This window comes from Malania oleifera, chromosome 5, assembly GCF_029873635.1.
Source record: "Malania oleifera isolate guangnan ecotype guangnan chromosome 5, ASM2987363v1, whole genome shotgun sequence".
Classification (NCBI taxonomy): Eukaryota; Viridiplantae; Streptophyta; class Magnoliopsida; order Santalales; family Ximeniaceae; genus Malania; species Malania oleifera.
This window is the reverse complement of record NC_080421.1, coordinates 1,304,349-1,324,795: the sequence shown is the minus strand read 5'-3', so window position 1 is coordinate 1,324,795 and position 20,447 is coordinate 1,304,349. Positions and strand designations below refer to the sequence as shown.

Genomic DNA, 20,447 nt, shown 5'->3' with positions numbered 1-20,447 from the left:
GGTTGTTTCATAATTAGAATTGAAAAATTGTGATAAGTTTTAACAAATTTGAATGATGATATGGTGGATTGTTTGATTTTTTAAAAATTATTCGGTGAAATAAAATATTGCATATTGATTTTTTTCCTTTTAACGTGAGAATTTGAAAAATTTGTGGGGCATTTAACGAATTTTACAAAAAAAGAAATGATTGAAGAAGAAAGCAGCCTCAAATATTTGGGAGTTAAACAAGCAATGAAAGTTGTAAAGATCTTTTTAAATTTTAAAATAAATTTTAATTTATTAAATTACCTATACATTCGTGATTTGTAAATATTTTAATTAGAAAAGTAAATCTAAAATTAAGGACATTTTAGGAAGGATAACTGAAATTTAAAATGATTGAAAACCTTTTAGGGTTCCTTTAATTGATAGTAGAGATCATATATATTTTTAATTTTATTAAGAAATGCATGCTTATTTTTAATTGTGATTTTTTATGATTTTTTTTTTCATTTACGAAATGCACTTTTTGTTTGCGAATTAATTTCCTACCAAATAATTGCGTCCTTGTATTGATCTGATTTTTTTCAAGCCCTAACCAAATGTTTTTGCTAGATTATGAATTAAAATGCTATGGGGTTATAATTTTTTTTTATTAATTTATGGAATGAAAAATCTTAGATGGGTTAAAAGTGTTGGCTCATAACTCAACTTTAACTTTCTTTTTATGAATTTATAACATTAGAAAGGATAAATGACCAATCTCGACAAAGTACATCACAATCTCGTTTACTGATACATATTGCCTTCTTAGTTCACGGATTCCACTTTATTATACATATTAAAGGAATCTACAATTAATCTTAACAAAGACACATAAGTTACAACTTTACTTATTGACATATGGTGCCACTTCAATCCATCAAATTGAACTTTACATATTTTACGACTTCACTTACCGACACACGTTGCCACTTCAATCCATTAAACTAAACTTTAATATAAATAAGAATAAGGATGCTCGAAGACTCTTGATAAAGACATATTGCAACCTTAATTACTAACGCGCGCGTGTTGCTTCCTTTGTCCACCAAACTTCATTTCAAAGATTTCTTTTTAAGTTATCATGCTATGGATTAAAGTAAGAGAAGTTCGGATGCTACGTGAATATTTTTTTTTCATTGTCATGTCCTCTCCTAGGTTTTAAGTTTTTTTTTTCATTGCAGTGTCCTCTCATAGGTATTAAAATTTTTAAATAATAGATATAGATAGAAATATTTTCTATAATTATTTTTTGAAAAATTTAAAATAAAAAAATTAAAATAAGAAAAGATTGGGTGTGTCGCGCGGAGCGTGGACGCCCTTATCTTTTCACTCAACCCATAGGAAATCGCAGCACCGGCTCCTGCCAAACCGTTTGTTCCGCCGCGGAAACCCTTGCTTTCGTACGCCACCGCCTGTTCAGCCTACGAGGCTCCGGCAGTCGCCAGTCGGCAGCCACGAGGCTCCCACGGTGAAGAGCGCCAATTCACATTCAGGCTTCCACTACCATCACCTCCATTACCAGCAACGGTCGACAGTCGCCTGCCTTGGCTCTTGGGGATTTGCAGGTTTCAATTTTTCTTCATCAAACATCTAATTTTTTTTTTAATTTCTTATTTTCTTTGGGAATGTGACTAGATTGATAATTTCCAGTGCTTGTGTTGACAGTGTTGCACTAGTCGTTTTTATGTTGGCAAAATGACAGTGTTGTTATATTTTCTAATCGAAGTTATTTTAATTTGGGTAAATCCGTTAATGACTCGGGTTGGGGATGAATTGGGTTGGGAAGATACACTGAAAACTGGGAGGATTAGGTTGTGTTTACAGGTTAACTAGTTCAGTTTGTGTGCATGCCTGCGCCATTTTCAGGCTCAAACCAACCACAAAGAACCAATGCAAACTGAGTTTTGGGCTATTGGGAAGATCAACCTGTTATCCCTAAATGAACTTTTATCAATTGAACGAAGACCCTTTCACTTGACATCGTTGTATTACTAAGGCCGGCTTTCATCCCTATCTGATGGGTGAATCTAGCAGTCAAGCTTCCTTCTGCCTTTACACTCAAGGGCCAATCCCCGTCCAGCTCAAGGAAACCTTTGTGTGCCTCCGTTATCTTTTGAAAGGCCGCCCCACAAACTGTCTATGTGAGATTGTTCCTTGGCCTGTGGGTTCTTACATGAGTTTAGAATTTTATCTCTTCAAGGGTGTTATCTCACTGATGGTGCAGGCCCCCCCCTCTCAGAAAGAGGCCTTCTTCGCCCTCCACCAAAGCTGCACAAGAAAGGCGGAAAGCCAATCATAGGGAACAATGAAGGTTCATAGGGTCTTTTTGTCCAAGTGCAGGGAATCCACATTTTCATAGATGCGTCTATTTCACCGAGCCTCTCTTTGAGACAGTGCCAAGATTGTTATGCGGCTTACACTTTTCGTGCGGGTTGGAACTCACCCAACAAAGAATTTCACTACTATAGGATCATTATAGTTATGATTTTGTTTGAGTTTGGTTTATAACTTCGCATGCTTCAGAAGCTGAATATTTTTGTTTAGGTAAACAATGTTGATGAAAACCAATGGAACTAAACCAACTACATCCCTTGCAAGTTTGCCACAGAAACCCTCTAACAACTTTGACTTTTTCTATTTCAAAATGGTGGTCCCACAACTTGAGTGAGGCACCAGTAAACACCAAAAATCCTAATTTTTGGTTTTGCTAGGCTTCTAGGTTGGTGATTGGCTTGAACTTAAGTTACTACTTTGCTGAAATCTGCATAGGAGTAGGAACCATGAATTACAAACTTAGTGTTGAACTCAGTTATTACTTTAATAGAGCATTTTGAGTGTATAGTAAATGCCAATTTAATATTGGGAATGAAAAAAATTGTTCAAAGATGAGGCAAAGCACTCTAGTGAGGTTGTGTCAAAGATTTTAAATAGGAATTTAGAAGGAGAGTTAGGTATTGTGGAAGACATAAGTCCTAAGAAAAGGATGGGAAATTTGTTTGACGGGTTTAGCAAAGGAAAGTAGGTATTGAAATGGGGGGATTTATCAGATAGTGAAAGCGATGGTCTAAGTGAGTTTGATTGTGGTGGGAGTTTATTGTTGGATAAAATTAGTGAACCGTGTGGATATATTTATGTTCTAGTAGGGGTGAGTATAATTCAATTTTAACCGAATTAACTGTTCGAGTTTGGTCGGTTTGGTTCGGGTAATTTATCGTTCGGTTTAGTTCGGTTTTAGAATGAGGTAATTTCGGGTATTCGGTTTTTGGTTCAGTTATAGGTTATTTGTATTTCGATTAACCAAATTACTGAAATTTTTAATTAATTAATAATTAAATATAAATTATTAAATTATATGATTTATGATTTTAATTTTTAGGTTAGGTTGGGCGCTAGGTTCCATTTGGGATTTGGCCATTCCTAAAACCCAATTTCCTATTTACCTCTTCCCTTCCCAAGTTCGCAGTTCGCAAGTCGCAACTTCGTCAGCAGCTGGCACTCCCTCACAGCCTCACTCCTAGTCCCAGTCCCAGTCCCAGTTCCCTTCATCTTCACCTTCTCTTCCCAGTTCCCTTCCCACTTCGCAGTTTGCACACAATCGGTGACGGTGAGTTCAAACCTTCTATTCCAAAATGGCAGATCAAGTCTTCCCCTTCGGACTTCGGCTTCCTTCCCAACTTCGCAGCTCGCACTCTCGCAGACTCGCAGTTCTTATTCGGACCTTCCGTCCTTCAGGTTTTTCGTTTTTCCGTTGTGTTCAAAACTCAAAAGTCTTTGCATTTTGATGTTTATTGAAATTTTACAATACCCTAAGATGAGCACAATGTGTTTGATTAAATGTATGAGAGAATATTTCCTCCAAATTATTATGTTTATGTTGATCAGTCTCCCTCTTTAAAATGGGTTTCTTTGTGTTCTTTGTTCATATTTGTTTGAATGTTCATTGAATTTGAGTTTTGTTCTTTTTTAATTTTTTTTCATATTTGGGTTTTCTTACTTTTGTTGTACCCAAAGTCCAGTGCCCTATTCTCTTCTTCTTCGGTTCTTCCCTGCTCTTACCAATAACCTAGATGAAATTTTTTCTCATAATTAATTTTATTTTTTATTCGGTTAAATTTGATTAACTGAATTATCCAATAATTCGGTTCGGTCAGGTACGGTTCGGTTACATGGACCAATTTGGTCAGTTCGGTTATGGGATGGAGTTAACCGAAATAATTCGGTTAGTTCGGTTAATTGGCTGAATTGGCCGAACTGACCAATTGCACACCCCTATAATTTGCCATACGTTCATCCATCCTCTTTGGAAGGATTGGAAGGGGTCTCTATATTTGAAAACGATGATTTGGTTCAATGAGATGCAATGCAAGGATGATATTTTACCAACACCAATGGAGGAGATTTCAAGGAAGGATTTAGAAGTTCATGATCTCATGGATAAATTGGATTAAAGTTTTGTGAAATGAAGTGCATTTTGATGGGTGTAAAAGTAGAGCTAAAAAGGTCAAAGGGAATAGCTAACTTGAAGTCTTCAGTGAATTATGAAGGAAAAGGATTGAAGAGGGGGTTTCCTTGTTTAATTATTAATTTTTTTTGTGTTATTTATTTTATTTTATTTTATTTTTATGGGGGTGAACTTCTTGTCCTATTTAGTTGTAATTTCTCTTTCTCTATCTAATATACCTTCTTTTCTTATTAAAAAAATATTGGGTTGGAGTGTTGGATTGTTACGTATATGCCAGTTTTGTTTTTTTAAATAATTTTTTATAGAAAAAGAAATTCATTAACAAGAAAGAGAAGAATTTACATCAAGATGGAGGAAAAAGAATCCTCCTAAGGAAATGAAAAAAACAATATGATTACAATAATGCTCCCCTACTTTCTCTTTGTAGATTTGACAAAATTAGACCTCAGAAAAACCCAAAAGAAATGAGTCCAAAAACATGAAAACCACTCTATCCCAAAGGATGCAAGAGGGTTTGATTTGCCATTAAAAATCCATGAGTTCCTTCTTGTCCAAAGAGTCCAAAGGAGAGCAAAGATAGTACATATCTAAAGGATCCTCCATCCCTTCTTTCTCTCAAGACCTTGTAATGCACTTTTGGAAAAGCTTCAACTGTCCTTGGGAAAACCATAGCCTCACCAAAGATTGAAAACAACAAAAACCAAAGCTGCTTAGCCATCCTTTGATGTTGGGCCAGATGGTCGATAGGTTCATCTGTGTCATGGCTCATGATACATATATCTGGACTTATAGCTTTGTGAGGCCTCCTTTTCTGCAACAAATCATTGGTATTATGCTGATAAAGCACCAAAGTCCAAGTGAGATTTAGTTTTGAAAGGAACCTTTGCCTTCTAGATAAAATTATTCAAAGGAAAAGTACATGGACTAGAGGATTTCATAAGTTGAGGGAAAAGACATTTAGTGGAAAAGGAACCAAAGGAATCCCCTACCCAAATCCTTTAGTCATCTCTCACTATAGGCGAAAAAAATTCTAGTACTCTCAATAAAATGGTTAAATGATCAACCTCTCTCTCATTGAGATTCGTAAAAAAGTGAAGAGCCCTAAGAGAGAGCCACCTTCCAAATTGTAGAGTTAAATAATTGGAGAATTGTGTGACCTCTACAATCTAAAAAGACAGGGTACATCTAATGGGATCTCACCATCTAGATTTCTTCCCAAGAACAAATCTTGTTTCCATTACCAACTTGAAAATGAGGAAGAGGGTAAAATAATGCGCTGTTTGAGAAATGAATTTCCAAGGAGTAGCATGAGAAGCACAACCACGTTCTTGGTATCCCACCCATTCTGATGCAGACCATATTTACTTCTAAATCTAATTACCATGTGCCAAAGGGAGTCAACCTCAAGGGCTAAAGCCATTTTCCAACTAGCAAAATGTTTTTAGACTCCATGTTCTCGAGCCCCAAATCCCCTTCTTACTTAGGTCTTCTAATCCTACCCTAGCTAACTAGATGATCTATCTTACCCTCCCCAACCCCTGACAATAAAAAATTCCTTATAATCCTCTTCAAAGTCTCCACAAACTCAATTGGAATTTTGAGAAGGGAAAGAATTTATACAGATATATTAGAAAGAGCTGCATTTCTGTGGGTGATGCGACCTCCTAAAGACAGGTAAGCTCTTGTCCACCCCCCAACCTATTCCCCACTCTCTCCACCACTAGGTCTCAATTGAATATACCATCATGTGATGAATGCAAATTCTAGGCTGATTTCAAAATATTATCATTAGTAGAATAGGACAAGTGCAAGGAGTAGCTAGTAGGAGAAAGAAGAAAAAATGTGCTTGGGTATTTTACACATTTGGTATTTACACGTTTGGTATGGATGACTCTAAATAATGTATGTTCTTTACCATTTTCTATTTTTAAGATAAGTTTGCCCACCTAGAAAAGCAACTGAAGTTAGTGCATGGCGTATAGGTGTCTCAAAACTTTGAACTTCTTTGGCTCTGCTATGTCAGAATTTAGTTGTAGTTACTTGTTTATAGATGCAATTTCCTAGTTCCTTCATTCTAACATGTAATATTTCTTACTTAATGTTTAATGGAAATTCATTTATGTTCCATTGTTAAAAAAGGAAAAAAACAATAAATTTCATCTATTGTGATCTATTGAAAATTTGTTTATTTAGGAAAAGTTGACAGGATGAAATTCCAAAAAAAAGGCTTTAAATGGCTGCATTTATTAAGCTTTTTCATTGTCCTTCCTAGATAGGCAGGGAGAATTTGTGCGGTAATCTTTAGTTTTGTGCTACAAGATCTCAATATCTCTAAACTATAAAAGACATTGGCGAGGGTTCTCTCATGAGCATGGCAATGACTAAATTGGAAGACTGATTAAGAATATGTTTCTAGTCATGAAATTATGAAACTAATATCTGTTTACGGTCTTCAGGTCATAAAAATGTTGTGGTATTGAGTTTGGCCTGTATCTTCAATCATCAACCTTTGTTTGAATGACTATGATCAATTAATTTGGTTCAAATTTTTTTTTTTTTAATTGTTTTTGATCTATTTTGTTTTTTTGATCATTTTTTATTCGATAATCTAGCATTTTCTTCATCAATTTGTTACTTTGCTAGATTTGATTGTATTACACTTATTTTTCTTGAAGAAAAAGAAGAGCCAAAATTTTATTTTATTCTATCTCAATCCATTTTTATATTATTTGTGGCAATTTTATTCTTCCTTCCTTCCCTATATTTTAATCTAATATCTCCCAAAATAGTGTTGTTTCGAAAATATTTCATAGAATTATGTTGTTGAGAAAGTAACCATTTCTTTAGTTCCTAAAGCGAAGTTGACTAATGATTACTTGATTTTCATTCGAAATTTTATTTAAAAAAATGTATAAATTGAAACGAAATCAAGTAACTTGATTTCAATTCAAATTTTTTATAGTAAAATGATAGACAAGTAATGAAAACTCAATTTCGGCTTCAGCCCACCGCATCCTACCTTTGTGCATGCAAAATACGCATCAGCCTACAGAGTTCAATGGTTGTATATGCAGAACACGTGAACTCTGGAGAGACACTTGTATTGCTTCCACACAGTACACTCTGTGCTCGTGGTTTCTGCCGAGAACTTGATGCATGTTGTGATCTGTTGACACAAGAACGACAGATTTCTTAATGTGCACTGAGTCACTGGTGAAAATGTCAAGGGAACACCCTAGTTCGAAGAGCCGGAATTGCTCCTATGCATAATCAGCACGATATAATATTTATTTTTGGTTTTCTGAACAAAGCTGTTTGTCATAGTCTAGCACCGGAGCTGGTGCGACATCGGCGGACAATTTTACTGCAATTGTAAAGGGAAGGGATGAAAAGGGATCTGAGAAGTAGCAAGGTTGTCATCTTCATTGTAATGTCTCCTAATAGATACTGTGTTAGGGGTGCCGCTGTGTAGGAATGCATAGGAGTTGGGGGTGTGTGTGTGTAAATGTAGGATAGGGCCCTTAAGCGTCATTTGAATTGCTGGGTTCAGCATTAATTCTGGTGTGTTCTTTAGTCAAAGTAAATTATCTCAATTTTCAATGCATTAAAACATTGAAAACAGTAATCTGCATCTTCACACTTTTTCTGTTTTATCACCGCCAACATACCTTTACTTTATATTACTTCATTTTTTTAAAAAAAAATTGTAACACAACTGCGCAATGCTCCCTCATAGCTACAACTATAATGCATGTATTGCCTGCATCAATTCCATCGATTCCTCAAAGTCTGTATTCACATGGGCTATGTGATGTAGGACAAGTCGCCGAACCATGTGTAGACCCTTGTTGGAGACTAATTTAGAAGAACTGGATCAAGGGCTGTGTTTAATTAATTAATTTAGTTTGTGTAATAGGTTTAATTAGTAGTAGGATTATATGTACTTGTTTTTTATTTGAAATTTATGTGTGTTTTAGTGATTCATTTGTAATTTTATATATCTTTAGAGGTATATGTGTGATTCTTGCAATTTAGGCTTTCTTATAAATAGGTGTGAAAGCCATGTAAGAGTAGTTTTTGATGATTTTGAATTGAAATACGTGTGATTTCCTGAGAGTAGTGCGATTTCATCCCATTGAATCTGTATCTTTAGGCTTTCTTATAAATAGGTGTGAAAGCCATGTAAGAGTAGTTTTTGATGATTTTGAATTGAAATACGTGTGATTTCCTGAAAGTAGTGTGATTTCATCCCATTGAATCTGTATCTTCTTCTTCTTCTTCTTCTTCTTCTTCCACTTTCTCTCATGGTTGCAATTCCACGATGCTGTCTACCATCATTTGGTATCAGAGCCCAACCAGGATCAAACCATTCTTCGATTTCCAGTCCTCCATTTCCCATTCTCACTCATCTTCTCTTTTCCTGTCCTTCTCTTCATCTATTCATCCTCTGTCTCTCTCAATTTCTGATTTTATGATCCTCTCTCTCTCTCTCTCTCTCTCTGTTACTCCTCAATTTCTTATACCATGATCTAGAGAGGATTCATGTAACCAACTCCACCTATTGGGACTCAACATTCGATTGTTGTTGTTGCTGTTGTTTTGTAAAGATATCATTGCAAGTGCGATTTTGGACAGCCAAGAGAAGGAAGGTAGGGAGAAGAAATAGAGGAGATTAAAGAAAGAAACAGGGGAAAAGAGAGAGAATACAAGGAGAAGAAAAAGCTAGGGGAATTAGGAAGAAGAAGGCACGTAGGAGATAGAGGTTGAGAGAACAGGAAAAGGGTAGTTAGATTGAAAAATACAGCTCAATTCTATTATGCAATGCACAAACTTTGTACAATACTTGTACACCCATTAAAAATAAAATGGGTAATTATAAAATAAACTGAAAATATCTAAAATATTGAAAATAGCCCCACATTAGCTAAAACTCCTAAAATACCTAGATTTACTTATTTCTAACAAAATCTCAAATTTTAAAATCTTCAAACAGAATATTTTTGCCTCGAATTATCCGTGAGCAGTCCTCCATCAACGTGTTTAACAAAACTGTCTTTAAAAATGTCTTGATTGTGGTCAGTGATATCTTGAGTGGTGCTCCATCTATGTGGTTAACAAATCCTTCTTTAAAAATGTTTTGATTATGGGTCAGTGATATCTCACATTGAAAATCGCCTCAGTAGCAATCTGGTCTTTCTGTACATGACACATTAAAGGTTGGCATGACTGCGACATTTTCATTGACATATTATGATGTAATGAATAATGCAAGCAATTTGTTGGTAAACCTTCTCATCTGCCAGTATTTTGCATTGAGTTGTATATCTTTTATTTCACGCATGCTGCCTTTTTTCATTTAGTTCAAGAATTGCGTGGATCTGATGACAGCTATGCATATCCTGAATATCTTAGATTTTTCCAGGCAAAGTCAAATATTGAGATGGTCCAACAAATGAATGACTCTAAATTCAGCGAATATGGGCTTGGCAGCACTGAAACTGGCTTGCCTCATGATAAACAATCGCCAGTTTCTGTAAGGAAGACACCATTAAGAAATTTGCAAAATGACAATAGAATTGTGGTGCCCAAAGCCACAGGAAATTCTCTATTTTCAAAAGAGAGAGGACCCATTGTTGATGAAAATCAGGTTTCTGGGACCAAGAGATCCTCGCCCGAGTGTCCGGTGAACCCTGCTTGCCACCGAACTCAAGGTTGTTATAATGCAAATGGGCATCTTGTCTACGTTCGTAGAAAATCCGAAGTAGACTTAGGTAAGAGCAGAACTTGTGATGCCAAAAGCAATAATTGTACTTAAGGCTTGGTTGTTGTTGTTATTGTTGTAAAGATGTCATTGCATGTGTGATGTAGGACAGCCAAGAGAAGGAAGGTAGAGAAAAAAAAATAAGTTGGAAGAGATTAGGGAAAAATAGGGGAAAAGAAGAGAAAATACCAGGAGAAGAGTAGATGATAGGGGAATGAGGAAGAAGGAATATAGGGTATAGAGATAGAACAGGAGAGTGGGGTTACATTAAAACTACAGCCGGTTTCAATATGTACAATACAGGTGACTGCAGTACTTATATACACGACATTAGAAGTAGTACCAATAATTACAAAATAATCCCAAGGTATCTGAAATAACCATAAATTGGCTAAAACCACTATAGGACCTAAATTACTGATTTTAAAAAATCTCTAATTTTAAAATATTCAAACAGAATATGATTACCTCAAATTATCTGTGAGCAGTCCTCCATCAAAACACATCCCTTTTTTTCAAAAGTGCTTTGATTATGGTCTGTGATATCTTTGAGAATCTCTCCTGTAGTGATCTGGCCTTTCTATACATGAAACATGAAATGTTGGCATGACAGTGGCATCTTTATTTATTATTAGGATCTAAAGTATAAGGCAAGAGATTTCTGTTAGTAGATTTTCCCATCTGCCAATATTTTGCATTTAGTTTTATGACTTTTATTTCACATATGCTACCTTGAATTTTTTGAGCGTTGTTAATGTGATGACATCGTAAATTATGTTGTCCTAATTTTAATATGATTATACATTTTAATGAAATTAATTATATATTATTATTGATAAATTAATACAATAAAATAATTGGACTTAATTTAATCTCTTATCATTTTTAATTATATATTATTATTTGATAAATTAATACAATAAAATAATTGCACTTAATTTAATCTCTTATCGTTTTTAATTATTTATTTTTCATGTATATGTGACTACTATAATTTACTAAAGGATGAAGTATGTTTAAATTTTTTAAAAATGCACTATTTAAATGTGAAATGCTAAATGCTACTTATTTTTGTAAGTACTCATAATTAATACCTATTTTCTGCAGTACTTATGGCTTTTAGGATTTATCCAGTTCATCACTTGTTATCAGCACTTACCTAATTCATCACCTTTTCCAGTTCAGCACTTATGTTACGTTTGGTTTGCAGAATAGCTTTTCCTTGGAATATGACATATAGTGAAAAATTTAGAAATAGAGGGAATAATTATTCCTTGTATATTCCTTATTATTTCATTGAATGTGTAATGAGCGAAGAATAGACATTCCCGCGGTAAAATTTGGGAATAGTTATTCCATGTCTATTCCTTGTTACTAATTCATATAAAGTTATCATCGTTATTTGCTTTATGGTAACGACATTTTTTTTTATATAACTGTAATTAATTATAACTAATCTAATATTAATTAACTATTTCCAGGAATAAGCATTCTGGGAACCAGATGTAAACCTGACTGACAAGTGGTTCCAAATGATACTTTAGATTAAAAAATAGAACTGAACTCTAATTGTAAACTACACATAATCAAAATACTCAATTCTAATTCCCATTCACAGTGTACTGATGACAGTATCATTTTCCTCCTTGATGATATTGAATCTTTTGTAAATATTTCTATTATTTTACAGCATGGTTATCAAAATCCCTATCCAGATCATGTGATTCTACGATCCTACGATCCATACTTGCCTCATCGATCCAGATCTTAAGTAGAATCTTAATAAAGTAGGATCCCAGTAGGATCTTATCTGGAACCTTAGGATCTGGATCCTACTTGTGATCCTACCGATCCTACTTTTACAATGAAATATGAACTTTTCCTAATTAGGATTTTAACGAAAAAGGCCCAATATATATTTTTATTGGCCCAAACACTTTACTTTTGCAATAGACACAAAATTTGGTCTAGTTGGCTAAATGCATCAAAATTAGGGCAACATAATCAGCATGTTTTAGGATTTGTTCAATCCAAGTCAACAGAGCAGCTGAGCATCTCTTGAAAGTTCTCTTGCTTCAAAATTGAAAGCTATTTAAGAGCTTAGAGTTCTTAATAGATAGATCCTAGGTTGTCTATCAGTAGGCTTGGACTGTTCCTTCTTCCAGCAACAGTAGAAGTCTGCCGATAGCTTTGAGACCAGCAGAGAGCTTCAACAAATAGAGAGTTACGCAGCTAGGCTGAGAGCTTAAAGTTGTAGGCCTGTAGCAGTTATGCGCTATTTTTGTTGTTTTTTTTACTTTCTTCCTCTTTTTTTTTTCCCCCGCCTTATTATTGACAAGCCAGAGGCCTATCTATTTTCCCAAAGCAAAGAGCATATGACTTTCTTTTTCCTCGTCTTTCCTACTAACAAAAAGTTCTTCCTATTCCTTTGTTTTTTTTCCTTCTTCTCCTTCTACTTATGGTCTGATGACAAAACCATGGAAACTGAGAAATTTACATAAGTTCATTGCATTAAGATTAGCGATTTCTTCTTCCTTCTTCTCTTCATTCTTTTTGCTTTTCTTTTTAATTATAATTATTAAATAAATAAGCTAGCAATAGTCTGTCCTTTGTAGAGCACTTTGCAATGCAGGCTATTTATTATTATTTTTTTTCAGGTTCAAAATTGTTGAAGGAAAAACTTGCTAGGTGTTAGCTAGCAAGCTAGCTACATTCCTGAAATTTGCTTTAATTTCTTAAATTTACTACCAAGTTTTTAGGATTATTTAATTGAGAGTTGTCATAAATTGCCAAATATATAAACTTTTAATTTATTTTACATTATAAGTAGAATCTTACGATCCATGATCCGATCTTACAATCTGATTCTGCGGACCCTCCCAACGATCCTATGTAAGATCCCAATTCTAACTACCTTGTTTTACAGATTCTGAGAGGGGGTTTATTCTTAGAATTAATTTGGGGAAGAGTGGATTTGGAACTGTTAATCTTAGTTCTGAGAGGAGCTGACTTCCTTTGCTGGGTTGTTGTCTTGATTCCTATTTAGGAGTCTCATTGGGTAGGAAATCTCGCCCTTTAGCCTTCTAGGATCTTGTGTTTATTGTGGTAGCTAAGTGGTTGGGTGGGTAAAAAGGTGCTTTATTTTCAATTAGTGGACAACTTATCACCCTCTAGTTTGTCTACCATTCTTCCTTCATGTTTCTTGTCCTTTTTTAGGGTTTTGTAGTGGAATACTTCAAAAGCTTGAGAGGATTTTTAGCAATTTCCTTTCATCAGGGGTATGTGAGCAGATATATCATTTGGTTAGGTGGACTCTGCGTGGTCCTTTTGTATGTCAAAGGGTGAGGGATTTTGGCTCTTTGTAATTTGGTGTCTAAAAGCACTGCTCTTCTGGATAAGGGCTTGTGGTATTTTCCTTTGGGGGTAAACTCCTTGTGCACACAAAGTTATATAGGAAGCAAGTGAATGGATGAGACTTATATGGCTCTTAGATGTTCTCAGAGTTCTTGGAAGTTCATGTTGCTGGTTTCCTTTGGCAAAGTTTAAACTGGGAAGAGGTAATGATTTGCTCTTGGAGGATGTATGCGTGGGGAATTTGGTGTTTGTGTGTTCCTTTGCTTGTTTCCATCATCTTTCTTCTTGTCATAATGATGTGATTTCCTACATTCTAGTTCCAAATGGTGATTCGTTTTATTTTCATTTTAGAAATGGTTTGAATGATAGTTAGTCGAAGGAGTTTTCTTCTTTTCTTGTTATGTTTGTGTGTTCCTTTGCTTGTTTCCATCGTCTTTCTTCTTGCCATAATGATGTGATTTCCTACATTCTAGTTCCAAATGGTGATTCCTTTATATTTTCATTTTAGAAATGGTTTGAATGATAGTTATTCGAAGGAGTTTTCTTCTTTTCTTGTTATGTTAGAGGGTTGCCATATCTCTTGTCGGAGTGATTGGTTTTGGGTGTTGGTTACTCATGTTCCTCATTTTTTTCTCATCGTGTGGAGTACATGTGTCTTTCCTTTTTTATTTGGCGCATATGGGAGGCTAAAGTCACTTCTAAGCATGGTTTTAAATGGCGACTGTGTTACATGATGGTTTTTTTGGCTTTTATGATATCGTTACACATCTTTAAGTCAGTGGGAAGAAGCGTTACGGATTGCCATCGTTACATAATGGCCACTACAGGAGTACTGCTACAGGACTTTTATGTCAAAAAATATTTTTCATTTAATTTTTTTTTTCTCAATTTTCTTTTTACCCTTTCCATAAATCTTTCTCGATAAGCTATGTGAAGAGGGGGGAGAAGATTATAATGATGATGACAACGATAATAAAATTATTTATTTTATTAATATTCAAAAGAGATTCAATAATTAAAAATTTGACATGATCACGTATTTAGACGATAAATATTATATTTCTGAGTCCTGATAATATTATTAATTTGATATATATATTTTTCTATATTTTTCAACTTTAACCCCTTTTCTTTTCTAATTTTGTCGTGTTCAAGTTGTTAGTACTACATTTATTTATTGATAAATTTTATGATTATATATTATAATTTTAAAAACTGATGTTGTAGTTATACAATAGAATTTGTTTAACACATTGTGGTCCACCCCTTCCCTGGACCCTGCATATGTGGGAGCTTTATGCACCAAGCTGTTTTTTTTTTTTTTTTAAATTTGTATGTCTTATGTGCGACTTGAAGGTCACAGATTCGAGGCGTGGAAATAGCCTCTTGCAAAAATGCAAGATAAGGCTGCGTACTATAGACCTATTGTGGTCCACCCTTCCTCGAACCCTGCATACGCAGGGGCTTTGTGCACTGGGCTGCCCCTATATATAATGTCTTATGTGCCTGATAAATTAATGAAATGTATATTGTATTTTGTTCTTTTTCTTAATTTGTCACATATATGATTAATGAAAAACTTGAAAAAAATTATAATTTTTATGTCAACAGGGGTTTAAAACAAATATAAACTCTATTGCCTTGCCAAACAACATGAGTAGGATGAGCTATTGGATCCAAAATGCACTAAAACTCTTTTTAAGAAGGGTTAAAAGCTTATAGCATCAGTATGCATAGGATTGTGTTTTTTTGAAAAATTTCACGGCAATACACCTGCTTCCCATCTGCAATCCCTGCTTTTGACTACACGTGTTACAACTATGCTCGCTAGAGCTATTAAGACCATGCTTTTTAAGACACAGGCATATGTATGGTTGGTGCACCCACCCCTCCCCGATCAGCAAAGAGAGATTATATTAAATGAGGCATCAGGTGGATGCCACCCAAGATTTAATACTAACAGTATGTTGCAGAGCTGGAGGCCTTCTGAAGATATCTTTTCAGATGTATGCTTTCTGTTTGCTAGTAGTTAGGAGAATGTTTCCCATTTATTTTTGAATTGTTCATTTGCTTGGGTCTGTGGAAGATTAAAAGGAGTACTTGGCGAAGATTGGGGGAGTCTGAAGTTGGTGGTGGAGCTTTTGAGTATGTAATTTGAATGTCTTGGCAAGGGTAGGATGCTGGGAGGTGTTGGAGGTGTGCTCTTTTTTCTGTTTTGTGGTGATTTGGCTGGAATAGGGTTCGTATCTTTCCAGCAAGAGATAGTCTTCATCTTCTCTTCAGACAGGAATTGGTATTTGGCATCTCTCTGGGCTTTTAGTGTGGTTCTTTCAAGGACTGTTGCTTTGATGATGTTAACTATGATTTGGTGGTATGTTGAGCTGTTTGTTTTTATTCTTTTGTTTTACAAAATAACCCCAAAGTATAAAAAATATTCAAATAATCTTAAATTAGCTTAAACTCTTATAGTACCTGGATTTACTGATTTTAAATGAAATCTCGAATCTCTAATTTTAAAGTCTTCAAATAGAATGTGATCACCTTGAATTATTTGCAAGCAACCCTCCATCATCGTGGTTAACAAATCTCTGTCGTTAAAAGTGTTTGACTATGGTCAGTGATATCGCACTTAGAGAATCTCCTCAGTGGCAATCTGGCCTTTCTATACATATGTTATTAAAATTTGGCATGATAGCAACATCTTCATTGACACATTATGATCTAATGTATAATGCAAGAGATTTGTTGGTAAGTCTTTTCATGTGCCAATGTTTTGCATTTAGTGGTATTAATTTTATTTCACATATACTACCTCTTTTCATTTAGTTCAGGAATTGTTCAAGTGTTGTTGATTTGATGAATGATGAAAGCCATGCTGTCCTGTATGTCTTATATTTTTTCAGGCAACGTCAATTTACTCCAGATGGTTCGACAAATGAGTGACTCCAAATTCAGTGAATATGGGCTCAGCAGTGCTGAAACCAGCTTGCCTTCTCGTGATAAGCAGTCTCCAGTTGCTGTAAGGAAAGCACCATTAAGAAATTTGCAAAATGACAACAGAATTGTGGTGCCCAAAGCCACGGGGAATTCTCTCTTTTCAAAGGAGAGAGGATCCGAAAATCGGGTTGGCACCAAGAGACCATCACCTGAGTCCCCAGTGAACCCTGCTTGCCACCAATCTCAAGGTAGTAATATGGCAAATGGGCATCTCGTCTATGTTCGCAGAAAATCCGAAGTAGATGTAGGTAAGAGCAGCAGTTGTGATGCCACAAGAAATCATGTTGATTGCCAAGATTTAAAGCAACTTGGCCCCCAGGAGGAGACAACCCAGCCAAAACCAGAGATAAAGGATACTGAGATTTCTTTTCCAGCAGTTGCACCCTTTCCAGTGGCTTCTTTGGCGAACCATTCATCTGGCAAACCTTCAATTCCTCTTCTCAGTGGAAGGTCTGGTGTCAGGTTTCCCCCGGCTGACTCAAGTTATATTCCTGTTACTAATGCTATTCCTTCACTTGATAATCCAACAAGAAGAATTAATCGGCAGTGGGAAGAGCGATCTCTTCAACTAAAGATTTTATTGAGGAAATTGGACCAATCAAATCGAGAGGATTATGTTCAGAGTATGTCCCTGGATTTGAGAAAAGATGCCTTATGATGTTTTGTCTTGCCATTGCTAGAGCTCCAATAATTGTTATTTTTACATTTGTTTTGTGTTTGTCTTAGTGCTTCGATCCCTTTCATCTGTTGAGCTTAGCAGACATGCTGTTGACTTAGAAAAGAGGGCAATTCAGCTTGCGTTGGAGGAAGGTAACATGAAAGTTTGACCCTTATTCCCTTTTCCTGTTTAATTAAGAGGATAAAGTAATGATAAAGTGAATTTATTTTCATACACGATTCCTTCCTCCTATTGAACTTTCAATGAAGTATTTTTGTACATTTGTAGAGCAGACCATCAATTGCTTAGAGTTCTAAAATTGTACAAAAAATTCTGAATTTTTGCTTCAACTCTGAATGCTGATGATCAAGTTATTGGAGTGGTCAGATGTTGGCGTTCTTTGTGCACTTTCAAATCTATCAACAGTAAAGGTTTTTTTTGTTGGGTACCTAATTTTCTTTATTGAATAATCGTACAGTTCCATATATTGGGGTTTTGAAAATTAAAAAAAAATTCATATAACTAGAGAGCGACTTCAACAGCAATATGAAATAACTCCTATGGTGTATTGGTGTGTGTAGCGACGTTCTTTTAAAATAGGTTTCCCTTTATATGGTTCTGTGATGTCTGCTCAGTTTTGTACATGCCTATGTTGCATCATTCAACGATATGTGATGCAGGACAAATAAAGAAAAAGAAACAGGGAGGATAAGGAGAAGAAGAAAGAAGAAGAGAGCAATTGTTGCAGGGCAAAACAGGAACTAGAAACAGAACAGAGAGAAACAGAAAGAGGAGAAGGGAAGAAGAATATCTAATTTTACTAATTTAAGACAATATCCCTAACTTTTGAATCTTCGAAAAAAATATTTTTTGATAAACAAAGAAATTTTATTAGAAAGGGCAGCGTGTACAAGAAGAAAAACAAAAAATAAAAAAAATAAGGAGATTAAAATCCTTCCTTTGCATCAAAAGCAAATAATTACAAAGCTCACAGTCAAGCTCAATGCAAGTTCCAGAGAGATGTGGCACAAAAAAAAAAAAAAAACATTTGTTGACACACACAATAATGAAAGATAAATCACTCTACTCCAAAGCAATTTTTTAGACATAGCCACTCCTTTGAATGTTCTAGCATTCCTTTCCATCCAAACACAGGTTACACACCAAATAATAGCCATAGTAGAGTATCGCCATAAAGCATTCCTATCCTTTCTTTTACCAAAACCTCTAAATGTGATGGTACAAAACACCTTCAATGTGGACAAGCAAACCCAGTTCTCGTCAAATATACCAATTAATTTATTCCAAATAGTCAACGTGTAAGGACAATAGCGAAACAAATGTGCACAAGTCTCTCCACTCAAACAAAGGACACAAATATCTGGTGACATGGCTTTATTGAGTCTCCTCTTCTAAAGCAAGTCATTGGTATTAATCCTTTCAAGTATTGCAGTCCAAATGAAAGCTTTTATTTTCAAGGAAACTTTGATTTTCCATGTTAATAGATGCAAAGAAAAATTATCCGCTATAGGGTCATGAGTCCAATAAAAGAAAAAGGATTTACAAAAAATTACCTAGAAGTGTCTAAGCTCCAAACCCTTTTGTCAATCCCCAAACGAGTATGGAAAGAATCAAGCCGGTTAGTCAAAAAGGGCCAACTCGTTAATCTTTCTTCCAAAATAGAAATTCCTAGAATGCCTTTCTCCTTGCAAAAGAAGAAAGTAGAAATAGGGGTATCATGCAGATTAGATAATTGAAAAAGATAAGGGAATTTAATAGACAAAGGCATTTCCTCTATCCAATGGTCTTCCCAAAAATGAATTCGCTCCCCATTTCCCACTAAATACTGGACTTTAGGAAGGAAATAATCATAAATCTGAGATACAAACTTCCAAGGACTCAAATTAGTAAATATTATTTTCCACTCTAGCATCCCACCCATTTTATAATATTCCAAATTTACTCCGAATTACCTTATGCCAATGAGAATTAGGTTCAAAAGGAAAGCTCCCTAATCATTTCCCTACCAAAGAGATGTTTTTGGACACCAAATTACCTAGACCCAAGCCTCCCTCCCCTTAGGGCCTGCACAGAGTCTCCCACCCTAGTACCCTACAAGATGATCTCTACTACTACCCTCTCCCCCACAGGACCATAGAAATACCTTATTAACTTATCCGGCCTCCATGCCAATCTTACAGGAATTCTAAAAAGATAAATGTAATACAAAGGTATAGAAAATAAACAGGCATGAATGAGGGTAGTACGACCCCCTAGAGTGAAGAACGCTTCTTTCCATCCTTCTAATCTCCTAGCTACTCTCTCAAAAATAGGCTCTAGCAACATGGGGATTACCACCTAAAGGGACACCTTGATACGTAATAGGCCAAGTCAAAATGGCACACCTCACTAGCCTAACAAATGGATCCACATTAATACTAACCCACCAGACCACTCTAGCAAAATTAATTTTCAGCCTAGACGCTTTCTCAAAGATCTGTAAGAAACTCAACAAGTTAGAGAGGCATCCCTCATTATCTGATAGGAAGAGAATAGTATCATCAACGAACTCAAGATGCGAAATGGTGCAATCCTCATTTCCTACCTTAATCCCCTCCACCCCTCTATCTACACCTTTGTCAATCATTCTACTCAAACTATCCACCACAATAGTAAAAAGAAAGGGAGAGAGGGGATCACCCTGTCTTAGACCCCTAGATGCATGAAAGCAAGACTTAGCCTATCAGTTAACTAAGACAAAAAAGGCCATAGAAGATAAACACCCTCTAACCCATTTCCTCCACTTTAGACAAAATTTTTTTCTAGCCATAACCTTATCCAAGGAACTCTTGCTCACCCTATTGTAAACCTTTTTCAAAGTCCAATTTTAACACACTCACCCTCTTATTTCTTCGAACAGCATCCTTAATGACCTTATTAGCTATTAAGGCAGCATCTAGGATTTGTCTATTACCTATAAAAGCAGTCTGATTGATAGAGATAATGTTCTCGAACACAGTAGCCAGCCAATCTTCTAGATAGCACCTTAACCATGATTTTTTAAGCACTAGTAGCCAAACTAATTGGTCTAAAGTCCTTGACCTTAACAGCACCTTCTTTTTTGGGCACCAAGGTGATAAAAGTAGATTTCATACTCCTCCCTACAACTCCATTATCAAAGAATTCAA

At 35.4% G+C, this 20,447-nt stretch overlaps 1 protein-coding gene across 1 annotated transcript in view; it reads left to right on the top strand.

Annotated features, from left to right (window-relative positions):
- Positions 1-1,067: 1,067 nt before the first annotated feature.
- The window catches only part of LOC131156553 (uncharacterized), a 30,836-nt gene continuing 11,456 nt past the window's right edge, over positions 1,068-20,447 (top strand). Inside the window, exons 1-3 of the mRNA XM_058110335.1 lie at positions 1,068-1,592; positions 16,508-17,224; positions 17,328-17,411. Coding sequence (XP_057966318.1) covers positions 16,528-17,224; positions 17,328-17,411 — 781 coding nt within the window. The 5' untranslated portion in view covers positions 1,068-1,592; positions 16,508-16,527. The remainder of the gene's footprint in view (positions 1,593-16,507; positions 17,225-17,327; positions 17,412-20,447) is intronic.